Source organism: Perissodus microlepis, chromosome 16, assembly GCF_051167445.1.
Source record: "Perissodus microlepis isolate ML-2025 ecotype Zambia chromosome 16, ASM5116744v1, whole genome shotgun sequence".
Lineage (NCBI taxonomy): Eukaryota > Metazoa > Chordata > Actinopteri > Cichliformes > Cichlidae > Perissodus > Perissodus microlepis.
Genome location: NC_140476.1, coordinates 7,378,434 through 7,391,075, shown reverse-complemented (window position 1 = coordinate 7,391,075; position 12,642 = coordinate 7,378,434). Strand labels below are relative to the sequence as shown.

Sequence of the window (12,642 nt, the reverse complement as noted above, 5' to 3'; positions counted from 1 at the left end):
TTGCATTTATTTGGATGCATTTACAATAAAACAAACTCAAATAATAAAACGGATAATAGTCCTATCAGGTTGGTTTGAACCTAAACTGTAACTGTATCCAAGATCTGCTACAATAAAACAATCTTTGATCTTTGGGCAGTTGAAGTCTGTATATGAAAAGAAGCTTATTTTTCTAAAAGATTATGTCATGATCCACCAGTGGCTGTCCTGTGGTGTGTTGCCTGCCTCCTGTGTCACCTGATCTTCACAGACATGCACACGCACCTGTGGCTTATCACGGCTGATAAGCACCAACCATACTTAAGGAGCCTGGTTGGAGTGGTGTGCCTCACTGGAGCATTGCACTTACTAGTGTTAGTGTACCCTGGCTTAGTCTCTTGTTGACCTCCCTGTGTTCCTGAGTGTTTCTCTGATGTCTGTCTCAATCTCCCTTGTATAGACCTGTCTTCCCTGGACCCTTCCCAGTTGAGCATTCACTCTCCAGAGTGAGCGCAGTGTTGGAGTGGACGTTGTGGAATCTGGATTTGGATTGTACATAGTGGAGTGTGAGCGTGTGTTCCCCTTTTCCCACCTCTGGACCTAGCCTTGGAATCCCTGGACCCCTCTTCTCCCCATCTCACTGTACATATGTACATATCACCGGTGTTGTAAATAAACCCACTTGTTTGATTGCACAGTTCAGAGTCCTGCCTTTTGAGTCCAGTGCCAGCATACATGACAGATTGCAGAAGACTTAGGTTAGGGACTTCTAAAATCAGTTTGCTTCTGTTGTTACCTCATGTTGATCTCATCAGCAGTGATCTGAAGAACCTTTTGCCCATATAGAGGTTTCTTTCCACAGCTGCATACATGTTGCCTTCTTAATAAGTGGTTACTGTACATTATTGCACATTACTAAGGCTGAGTGGGACTACCACATCCATTTCTCCTATAATTTCTCCATGATGACCAATGAGTTTGAAATTCAGCGTCTTTTTTCTGTTTTTGTTCTCTACCAGGTAAATATCTGTCTGAAGGTAATATCTGTCTGTTCAGCACTTAAAAATAAATGTTTTAACAGACATTTTATGTAAAACATCAGCAAAGAGCTACACAATGAAACTCTGAAAAGTCTAACACTATAAAGCTTAAAAGTGGCAGAAGGTTTCAGAAGTTCTCTGAAGGTTCTTTGAGTGAGTTGAACTAGTTATCACCAAACCTGCAGGCCAGTGTCTGTATTTAGTGGTGACTCGAACAAAATTGCATTGCTGATTGCAGGGGGATGATGAATACACAACAACATCAACAACAGGAAAATGTCTGACAATGTTTGTGGAACGTTTCATTCAGATTGGCCTGCTTGTTGATGAGGAGATATGGTACATACTTCTTATAATAGGATGTTAATATATGTTTAGGATTTAACATTAAGATAATAATAGAAAAAGAAAAGATAGTAGTACATTAAGTATAGTAGATTAAGATAAGACGGTACAAATCAAACAAAAACAATGTAGTCCATAAAAAAAAATATCTTAGTATTTGTACTTTCATTACAAAGATTTCTTGAACAGGCATGCAGAATCTTACAGAATAGTAGCTGTGAACTAAAAAGCAGAAACTTTTCTGTGGCAGTTTGCGACCCTGAAGCCTCATACTTACCCTCATAGAGCCAGTCTGAGATGCCATTGAAGACAACCCCCTCCTCCCCAGATGACGTGAGCCTCCACGAGCTGCTCTGTACATCCATTTGGTAGTAGATGTTGTTTTCAAATATGTACACCTGTGGAATAGAGGAAATAAAAAAAGTAAATGTAGTAAGTAAACGAAAAAAGAGAGAAGATACCGTAATGTATGAAAACAAGAGAAAGATAATACCAGCTTGTATTTATGTCCCCAAGTCTGATTTATTTCATGTATTTTAAGATGCATTGCTTTTTAGACATGTACTAGTTTTAAAATTATGGCCCAATTTCTTTTTGGGCCAAGGTGATGGAACACCTCAACTGAACAAATAGGTAAAGGATCACTGCGACTGGTCCATTGATAAAAACACACTCAGAGAGTGGCTCATCTAACACAGATAAATATGCTGGGAGAGCTCATAAGTAATGAAAACTACTTTGTCATTAGCACCGTGACACACTGCTGCAGGGCTTCCTGGTGAACAGGTTCCACTGGGGGCAGGTATAAATACTGAGGAAACGAGATAAATATGCTATCGAATGCTTAATTACCTTCCTTGTCTGCACTGGAGAAAATAATGGACTGATTATTCGGTGCATGATGCACGGCACGTTGGAGGCATTACTCACACAGAGAGCTCCAGTCGCCCAACAAGATGTCTTTCAGCAACAGCTTGATTAGTGAAACTGACTTCTCCTCACAATAATTGTTTGGTTTAAGGGTAGTTTGTCTGTTCTCTCAAGTCACAAACAATCTTTATTCAGGATTTTGTTTTGTTTTTTGTTTTTTCTCCCTGCTGAGCAAAGAAAATTTCATATGTGGCATAAATTACAGCAACAATAAAGCAATATTATGTAAGATTGCAAATTAAACATTGATTTTCACCTTTGTGCATGCATAAAGGCCTGGGCTCCATCTCATTCTGTTCACAGATCTTTGAGTTCTTTTGCTGATCACTTTCTCCACTGATTGCATCATCGTGTGATGTATAAAATATCAAAAACTAGTTTATATTCTGGTCCTGATGGTTTAGGATTTGAATGCTAAGTTAATAGATTCGAGTTTGGGTTTCTGTGTTCCAGTATTTGAAGCATTGGCTGTTATTACTTGAGGGTGAATTCTTGTGTTGATTATATTTTGGACCTTTGTCCTAATCTTATGTCTTAACCTTGTAAAACATGATTCATGAAATAATAAGAAAATCTACATCACTCTTGCCTGTCCAGTGTTCTTCTATATTTTATTTTGTGTGAGTTTCCTTCTCTTTGTGTCCACTTCCTGCTTTGCTTTGATAGTTTGCTGCTGTCTCTCGTGTTTGACTTTTACCTTTTCCCTGCTATTGTCTTGATTATCTTCAACCATGCCTGCTTTCCTTCCAGATTCTCACTCAGTCCTCCTCAGTGTGTGTGTATGTGTGTGTATAATGCTATCCTTCCCTTTAGTCCATGTCTTTATTTCTGTCCATCTGTGAAGCATCTGTGTCCTTCCCCTGGTGCTCGATGCTTTGCATTATTTAATGTGTGGGTTTGGATTTCTAGTTTTTTTTTCTTTTTCTTTTCTTTTTCTTTTGTTTTTTTGCATTCTGAACTGAATAGCTTTTATTGCATCTTTGAATCCACAAATATTAACAGTTTGACCCTCTGAGATCTATGTCATCATTAGTAGTAACCATAACTATGTACATTTGAAGAAGGCAAAATTGACTTGTTGGGAAAAATGTTAGTTAGCTTTTGATATAAATAAATAAATACAAAAATAAACACCAAAATACTAAATATTTTGATTGCACTGGGGCTAGACTTCACAGAGAAAAATGAGAAAAACAAGCCAATTACAGTGATTTTTTTTTCCCTGTAATGACTTATCAAAACTTTGACTTCATAATGATCTAAATGCAGATGCAAAAAAATCTTTCATTTCTGTTTGAAAATGAATGACATGTTTGCGTTTCCTTTCTTAGCGCGACAATTGATTTGTGTCTCAATTATTTCTAAATGCCTGAAGCCTAAAGCAATGTTAAGAAATTCATGATGGGATGGGATATAGCTCATTTTCAGTCCTGGTGGTCACTAGAAAAGCTTAAACTTGTATATCAAATTACATTTTATATAGTTTATGATTTCTGACTCTTCAAGGATGATTTATTTATGCATTGTTTTTCATATCCAGAGGCAGGATTTTATTGTGAATATTTTGCATGCATTTGTTTAACTGTAATATTTATGAGATGAAAAGAATTATGGGCTGGAATGATCTGTGCTATGCTGCAATGGCTGAGGAAGAGATGCATACCAAATAAATGCAGACCTTAGAAGATGAAGTGTGATAAGTTACATTTAACGAGTTGCAATCAGTGGTTAAATAGATATCGAATAATGGATTGGTTTTGAATGTGTCCAGTTTGAAGCCTTTGCTTTGCTTTGTTTATCTTTCCTTGTCCATACTTTTCTCTTGCTATCATTCTGACACAAGTTCATCTTGGTTTCATTTCTCCAAAGATTGTTTTTGCTTTCTGAACTCTGCAGGCTCTTTCAGATGTTCTCTGGCACACTCTAATCTTGCCTTCTTGTTTCTGAGTGTATCCGGTGTTTTGGAGCCTTTTGTATTTCCATTCATAAAAGTATCTCTGGACTGTAACTGAAAACGATGCACAAGAATGTTCTTCACTCAGTTAGATGTTGTGAAGGGGTCCTTGTTGTGTCCATTTCTTGTTTTAAAGAATGAACCAGATTCTTGATTTTATCACTTTACATTTTTTGCTATCTCTGTGACAGATTTGTTTAAGGTTTCTTTGGCCCAGTGATTGCATCTCTAACTTGCATTGACATTCCTGTGGACCTCATATTGAGAGCTTCAGTGAATAACGAAACTGCTCATCAATCAGTTATTCAGTCTTTTTTGAGCCTCTGAAAGTGTGGGGCTGTGTATAAAACCCTTTAACAACAGTTTTACATCAACATTACATTTTTGGTGGACTTCAGGAAGAACAGCTAGCGCATTGCTTTAGCTAATGTGACAACCAATAAACCAAGCATCCAGGAAAGCCTATGGAAACCAAGGGAATAAATCCTGAGGTAAACTAACCACTGAATCAATAAAAGATTAAGAATATAATTCAAGCATGGTTGTTTTAAGATTTAGTGACCTTTATAAAGCTCTATAGTCACTTACCAGCTGTTGACCCCGAACACCCCATGAAGCAAACTGGAGCACTGAGTCAGACACCTCCGGAGGATTGAGCTCCCGCACCTCCCTGATGTAATGGTAATGATAAAAGTATCACAAAATCAGTCTAGCAATCACTGACACACTGTCATTGAAATCTCAGTGAAGTGAATATTAGCTCTGCACCATCAGTTTAACTTTTAAACTATATTATATAAGATTATATTCATCTGTTAAAGATAGCATGTTGACATTTTTGTCCTAAAATGTGTGACACTGGTGCTCTTAAAGGATGGTCAACTGAAAAAGAAATCATCCCATTATATTATTTAGGATTTATTTCTATATTTCCTTACCTTGTGTATAGATTGTAGAGGAGGTACGATGCCAGGAAAGAGTGCTGGTAGACCTAAAAATCAAACACACAAACAAAAAATGTGATTTTTTTTTTTTCCCCCATGAATAATAGCAGCCAAGAAGTCAGCAAATGCACCTTCTGAGACTAACGTAGAAAACACACCACAAAATATTTTTAACATTTTTCATGGTATTTTAGTCGTCTTTATTCTCTTGGAGACTGCTAATAACAGTGTGATATATGCTGTTCATGTGCAAATAAGACACCAATGCAAACATTTCAATTTGGTGAGGAAACTACAGTCTCCAATGGGATATGGCAGCTGAACTGTTGATTGCAGGGTAGTGCTTTAGTTCTTTTAATTGGTAATTCTGCTTTCTTTCACAAAAGAGAACAAAAGTTAATGAAATCTTTTGGCGTTCTATTGAAGCAAGAGAGAAGTCTGAATTTTTTTCACGTAAAATGCTGCTAATTTTGTTTTCCAAGGGTTGACAACTAGTTATTGTTTATACAAAGGATATAGCTGCAGTTTAAAAAAATTATTTGCTTTTCATCAGTGTGCTTCTGCTTCATCTGTAGACCTGTGATACTTGTGCAGCCTCAAATTCTCTGTATTTAATTGGACAGTGACAGCAATAACACAGGATGGTTTCCAGTTTTAGATAAATTACAGTGAAATGGTCACAATGCTTTACTGTTCTGTCATAGAACCTATGATGAGAGTACTTTATCACACAATGCAGCTGACACTCTGGGGCAACACGAGCTGTGATTGGATTGCATTAGTGGCACTTAAGCCTGACAATTGCCATTTAAAAAAATATGAAAACAACAAATTGGTCTCTGGAAGAGATTTGTATTGAAGTAATCTGATACGTCTAATAAATGAAAACTTAAAATCTGACAAAAACTAAGAGAGGATGGAAAACTGAGGAAATATTTGAGAGCAGTGAGAGTAAACCGAAACAAGAAGGTTACAGACTGAATAACTGAAGAATGAACTTTGATTGATTGATTGATAATACTTTATTCATCCTGAGGGAAATGAATGATTTGATTTGATGTTTCTTTGATGATTTTGGGGACCGAAGACTTGCACTTATAGTACTTCTATACATGTTCCACACATGATTTATCCACAAGGATAAAGATTAGGTTATAGTGGATGTATTGGTCAAATACAGGACATTCCCTCAGCATAATCATCAGAATCATCAACTAATGATAAACAACACAAAAAGCTGTATATATTATATTATATTATATTATATTATATTATATTATATTATATTATATTATGTTATATTATATTATATTATATTATAGAGAAGCATGAGTTATTGTTAATATTATTATTATAGTGTTTATGTCTTGATGTCTTATCCTACTGGTCAATCGTTTGTTTTCTGTTTTTTTTATGTAACAGGTTTTAGTTTTGTGATCATATGTTTAGATTTATGTTCATTGTTTCTCATATGCTGAGCTTTACTTTTATCTTATTATTTGAGTATCTTTTCCTGTCTAGTTTGCACTTTAGTTTTGGGTGCCTGTTATAGCCAACTTTGTATTTTGTATTTTGAGTGTTTATTTAGCTTCAGCTTCTATTTTGAGTTTATCTCTGTCGTATTTAGTTTTCTCACAGTCTCCGTGTTTAGTGTAAATCTTCTTGTACGCATGTTTAGCTTTATGTCTTTTAGGTTTTTCTGGTTTTACTTTGATCAAGACTTTATCTAGTATGGTTTCTTTCCTGTATCCAGTACTCCAAGCACCCATTGTCATTGTGTTTGTTATATAATCTTGAGTGTTTGGTGACATGTTCTTGTAAATTGCTTTTCCTGGTATCTTTTATGTCTCTGTTTGGACTTTTTGGATCATGTTTGAAATTTGTTTGAAACTTTGATCAGCCCGACTTTCCTTTTGTTTGATATTATACCTGCAATATTCGGCAATTGGGTCCTTTGTCTACAGTCTACGCACAAACTGACAGCTTGTCCTCACAAAGCAATAGCGTTGTCCTATGATGATAGCACATGAAAGAAATTGTTAGTACATGTTTTGAAGCTGCTTTTCTGCTTTGTGGTACAGTAGTAATGGTGCTAGAGAGTATCCTAGCCCTCTGCGTGACATTAGTCATTAGTCTGCGAAGTTTAACTAAAATGCTGTAAGCAAAACAATAGTCCGTTTCCCACAATGTATACTATAAATACTACTTGATTTCCCATTTAAAGGTTTCAGATATCTAGCTGTGCAAGATAATTCTGCCATTACAAATATAAATGTGTCAGAATGTAATGTGTGAATAATTTTTAATTGATCATTTATAATCGAAGATAACAAAAGGATAAAGCACAGCCCTCTCAGGAATAATACTGAATTGATAATAATAATAATATATGCATTTGAAAATCAGAAATATTTTTCACTTTTCAGTGCTCCACAATTCAGCATTTTAGAAATGACCAGAGAAAATCCACTCACAGAGCATTTTATTTAGGATTCACTGAGATAATGGTCCAATACTGCAGTGTCTCGGCATGCTAATCAGGTGCAACATTAGCATAACAATATTAGAGTAAGCACACCCAAGGGGTGATAAATGCTGTAGCGCTCCTCCATTCCCTGCAGTAAAAGCTCAGTTATATGGAGCCACCAGCCTTCACTTTTAATTTGGACTTTCCTCTTCTCTTTACCAAAGAGAATTCCCCAAGAAGGAAAAAAGAAGCTTCCCCTTCTTCAAAAAAGACGTCAGCATCATTCAGGAGACGCCCCTCATAGGTGACAGCTCTGTGATGACTCCCTGATAAGGCTGTCAGCCAGGGGTGACACATGAGTTGGGAGGATGTTTGGAGAGACTGTTTCAGACAGCAGGGAGGTGTTTGAATGTGCTGTGTGGTAGTGTCTTCTCAGCAGACTGGGGTTACTTGCCACTTGTGAATAATTCGTTTTAGCTGTCTTAGAATATCGCAGTAGTAGAGTTTACTGCTCAATCAAGACTAACAAAAAGCATAAAAAATTAACTGATGCTTTTCTCATACCTGAGTCATCCTGATGCTGTCACAACTTGTGTATCTGATACTGGTACATTAATATGGTTTGCAGAGACATGAGGAAAATGTCTTGGAAATTAAAAATTAAAAAGATGTATAAAATGTTCAAAATATCAGTTCTTACATGCTGTGGAAAGCCCACAAATGCATTAAGTGTTTTTGAGTGTTATTGAGTGTGCAAAATCGAACAATCTGTGCAGTTTTTCCTTTTTTTAATTTCTATGACTGGTGTATTTTAGCCTTGTGATTGATTCTTTTTTTGGGAGTTGATCCATGGAGTTCCACAGGGTTCAGTGCTAGGACCAATTCTGTTTACATTATACATGCTTCCCTTAGGCAGCATCATTAGAAGACATAGCATACATTTTCACTGCTATGCAGATGATACCCAGCTCTATCTGTCCATGAAGCCAGATAACAGACACCAATTAGTTAAACTGCAGGAATGTCTTAAAGACATAAAGACCTGGATGGCCGCTAACTTTCTGCTTCTTAATTCAGATAAAACTGAGGTTATTGTACTCGGCCCTGAAAATCTTAGAAATATGGTATCTAACCAGATTCATACTCTGGATGGCATTACCTTGGCCTCCAGTAACGCTGTGAGGAACCTTGGAGTCATTTTTGACCAGGACATGTCCTTCAACGCACATATTAAACAAATATGTAAGACTGCTTTCTTCCATTTGCGCAACATCTCTAAAATTAGAAATATCCTGTCTCAGAGTGACGCTGAAAAACTAGTTCATGCATTTATTACTTCCAGGCTGGACTACTGTAATTCATTATTATCAGGATGTCCAAAAAACTCACTGAAAAGCCTTCAGCTAATCCAAAATGCTGCAGCAAGAGTACTGACAGGGACTAGAAGGAGAGAGCATATTTCTCCTGTTTTGGCTTCCCTTCATTGGCTTCCTGTTAAATCCAGAATTGAATTCAAAATCCTGCTCCTCACATACGAGGTCTTAAATAATCAGGCCCCATCTTATCTTAATGACCTTGTAGTACCATATCACCCTATTAGAGCACTTCGCTCTCGCTCTGCAGGCCTACTTGTTGTTCCTAGAGTATTTAAAAGTAGAATGGGAGGCAGAGCCTTCAGTTTTCAGGCCCCTCTTCTGTGGAACCAGCTTCCAGTTTGGATTCGGGAGACAGAAACTATCTCTACTTTTAAGATTAGGCTTAAAACTTTCCTTTTTGCTAAAGCATATAGTTAGGGCTGGACCAGGTGACCCTGAATCCTCCCTTAGTTATGCTGCAATAGACGTAGGCTGCCGGGGGATTCCCATGATGCATTGAGTTTTTCCTTTCCAGTCATCTTTCTCACTCACTATGTATTAATAGACCTCTCTGCATTGAATCATATCTGTTATTAACCTCTGTCTCTCTTCCACAGCATGTCTTTTATCCTGTCTTCCTTCTCTCACCCCAACCGGTCGCAGCAGATGGCCGCCCCTCCCTGAGCCTGGTTCTGCCGGAGGTTTCTTCCTGTTAAAAGGGAGTTTTTCCTTCCCACTGTCGCCAAAGTGCTTGCTCATAGGGGGTCATATGATTGTTGGGTTTTTCTCTGTATCTATGAAGCGCCTTGAGGCGACTTTTGTTGTGATTTGGCGCTATATAAATAAAATTGAATTGAATTGAATTGAATTGAATCCATCCATTGGTGAGGTCTAACTATTTTGAAAGGCCTGAAAGGGTCAGGCAGGGTGGAGGCTTTTGGAGCACAGTGACCTGATCGCCTTCTCTTTGGCGTCTTCTGTTTTTGCCTCTATGAAAGGCCTCAAGGACGATCTAGCTGCTTGTTAAAAGCAGAGAAACACTATGCTCCCTTATCTGAAAGGTAGATATAGGAGAGACAGGAAAATCTAACATTTCAGCAAGAATGTCAGCAAGTCTAAAGTTGGCTTGATTAAGGCAGGAGTTATTTTGAACAAATTACATTTTCACTCCAATTTGTGCAAAACTATTTTTTTTTCTTTTCTTCTCCTTTTTGGTAGCTTTGTTAGATGGTAAATAACAAAGTAGCACAGTGCCCTCCAACTGCCACAGGCATTTGCATTGTAATCATTAAAATTATTTTTAAAAACTCTCAAGGCAAAGGTTAAACAACTATATTGAAAAAAAATCTAGACTGCCAATTCTCATTTGCAGTATAGTTCACATGGTGGCTTCTGAACAGCTGTGCTACCAAAAACACCATCAAAACACAGTCACTAATCAGATGAGCTTGTAGGTTTTTATAAACGTGCTAACAAAGACCATGCGACAAGAAAGACAGTTCGGTTTTTCTCCATCATGATAGATGTTCATTTGTAGTTCTGAGATGTACTGAGCCATTTTTACTATTGATTTAAAAGTAACAAGTGCGGAAAAGACAAATGAGGCTCATCAAATGCATTTCTGCATAGTTTCAGAGATCAACTTTCCTGAATGCTTTTGCTAATGGATGACTGCGGTAATTAGCACTCTTTGCTCACTACACTTCATTAACATGCACGTCCTAATGAAAAGCAATCGATACTCTGCAAAAATCACCAGCTCAAAAAGTAAATGTACCAGTACAAGTTCTGACAAATGTCCTTTTTAATGTCAGAAGGCTGCTGACCGTTAAAAAACCCCCCAAAAAATGGGCAGAAATCTATGGAAACCTTCGACGCAGCAGTATAGTACAGCAGAGAGAGAGAGTATGATTATGATAAATTCACGAGACAACCGGAGACAGTGGTGCGGGGGCATGCCATTACTCTCCATAGATTCAGGCTGTCACTTTCATGATGAACACATCTACTCCGTCCATCTCAGGAGGAGATAGCACCTCTAAATCTCTGTGTCAGTCCCATCAAGCACACAGAGCTCATTATGAAGCCTGCTTAGTTCACCGACACCAAGATGTTCCTGCAGCCTACAGAATGGAAGAGTGGGGAAAGACACGTAAGGTGATTTGCAACAAGCAATTTCACTGCTTTTGAATGCAGGCACAGCATTAGTTTTCCGGTGCGATAAATGAACAGTGTTCCATTTTCTATTATAACTTCTTGCAAGCACCATAAAAGATTCACAGTTTCTTCTGCATAACAAAGTCACAGCTGCCCTTCTTTTCTAAAAGAAGAAACCAACAGGAACTGTGGAGAAAAGACTGTTTGATGGGCTCAGGTGCACTCTGCTGCTAACAGTAAGCACTATTTTAATCACAAAATGTTCCCTGTTTATTGTGTTATGCACTTGTTTTTGCCAGTTTGCTGTCAGAGTGGAACTGCAGTCCTCCAGAGATGAAGTGAGATCAGACAAATGGAAATTTGAATTATGGATTTGTTTGTGGAAAAAATTGAAATTTTCCACATTAATGCTGATTTTTAACCAGATAATTGCTTTATAAGCATATTATTATATTAATCTGAACTCATTTAAAGATTCATGAATAGGATTATCATACAGTGTTCCTCAGAGTGTATTATTTACACCATGAATGACTTCAAATATGACCTCTGCTTTAATGGTAATGTTAAAAGATTGTGCAAAAAACATTATTTAAATTTGATTAGGAGCTCCACCTGCTGCTGCATTAAGTGCTTCCATTGTCATGGTATCACTGACTGAGTTAACAGGAACGAGTTACCTAGTAAATATGAGGTAAAATTTAATGTATTATTGGGCAGCTACCTTAAATCTCATTACCGTTATCATTATAGCGGCTAGTAACTAAACTCAGGAAGAGAATATATTGTATATAGATGTTGGTAACAGGGGAGGAACTTTCTAGAACTGGATGCCTACATTTGTAGGAAGTAATTAAACAGGAGTTACTAACCTGGTCACAAGTATACAGTGCTTGTATTTCCATTCCATTCCAGATCTGCCTTCTTATTACAGTAGTAATTGCCTAACAAGATGCTATTATTTACATATATTTATGAAGCAAATAGTTATTCAGAAGCTGTGAAAGGAAGGGTTGCCCTCATTTTTTGGTATCAGCAGAGCGAAATGTGCGTTGGAGATAAACTGCTGAGCAGAAACAAAAAAATCTAAGCATTCAAAAGAATACAGTACATAATCAGTCAATAAGCAATACTGCATACATGCAGTATTGCACATGCTTGCAGTCACTATACTAAACAGCAGAGTCAAACAGTGACAAAGAGTGTTGAGGGGGTGTTTGCATCTGTATTCACAGTGAAGGACATGTGGGAGTTGGACATTATTCCTCTCACCTCAAATGATAATGTTTTCCTTATATATCGGGTGTTGCTTGACTCTTCGTGTGAGGTGGCAGACCTGCACCTTTAACTGAGCTGACAGGTTGCCAGAACATGCTGAGAGTGTTGATTTTTTTTCCTTTTCACCCCTTTCTATTTTTACTTTCTCTTGCTGGTTAGTTTTAGGCACTAAAATGATTTGGAGAGGGTAGGT

The 12,642-nt window shown here is 37.4% G+C and overlaps 1 protein-coding gene across 4 annotated transcripts in view; it reads right to left on the bottom strand.

Annotated features, from left to right (window-relative positions):
- Positions 1 to 12,642, bottom strand: part of LOC146370362 (inactive dipeptidyl peptidase 10) — a 131,748-nt gene that overhangs the window by 26,237 nt on the left and 92,869 nt on the right. For all 4 annotated transcript variants that reach the window (XM_084954818.1, XM_084954819.1, XM_084954821.1 and 1 more), the window contains exons 6-8: positions 5,187 to 5,239; positions 4,837 to 4,918; positions 1,642 to 1,762 (exon numbers count right to left, since the gene is read on the bottom strand). In XM_084954818.1, the coding sequence (XP_084810944.1) occupies positions 1,642 to 1,762; positions 4,837 to 4,918; positions 5,187 to 5,239 (256 nt within the window). The remainder of the gene's footprint in view (positions 1 to 1,641; positions 1,763 to 4,836; positions 4,919 to 5,186; positions 5,240 to 12,642) is intronic.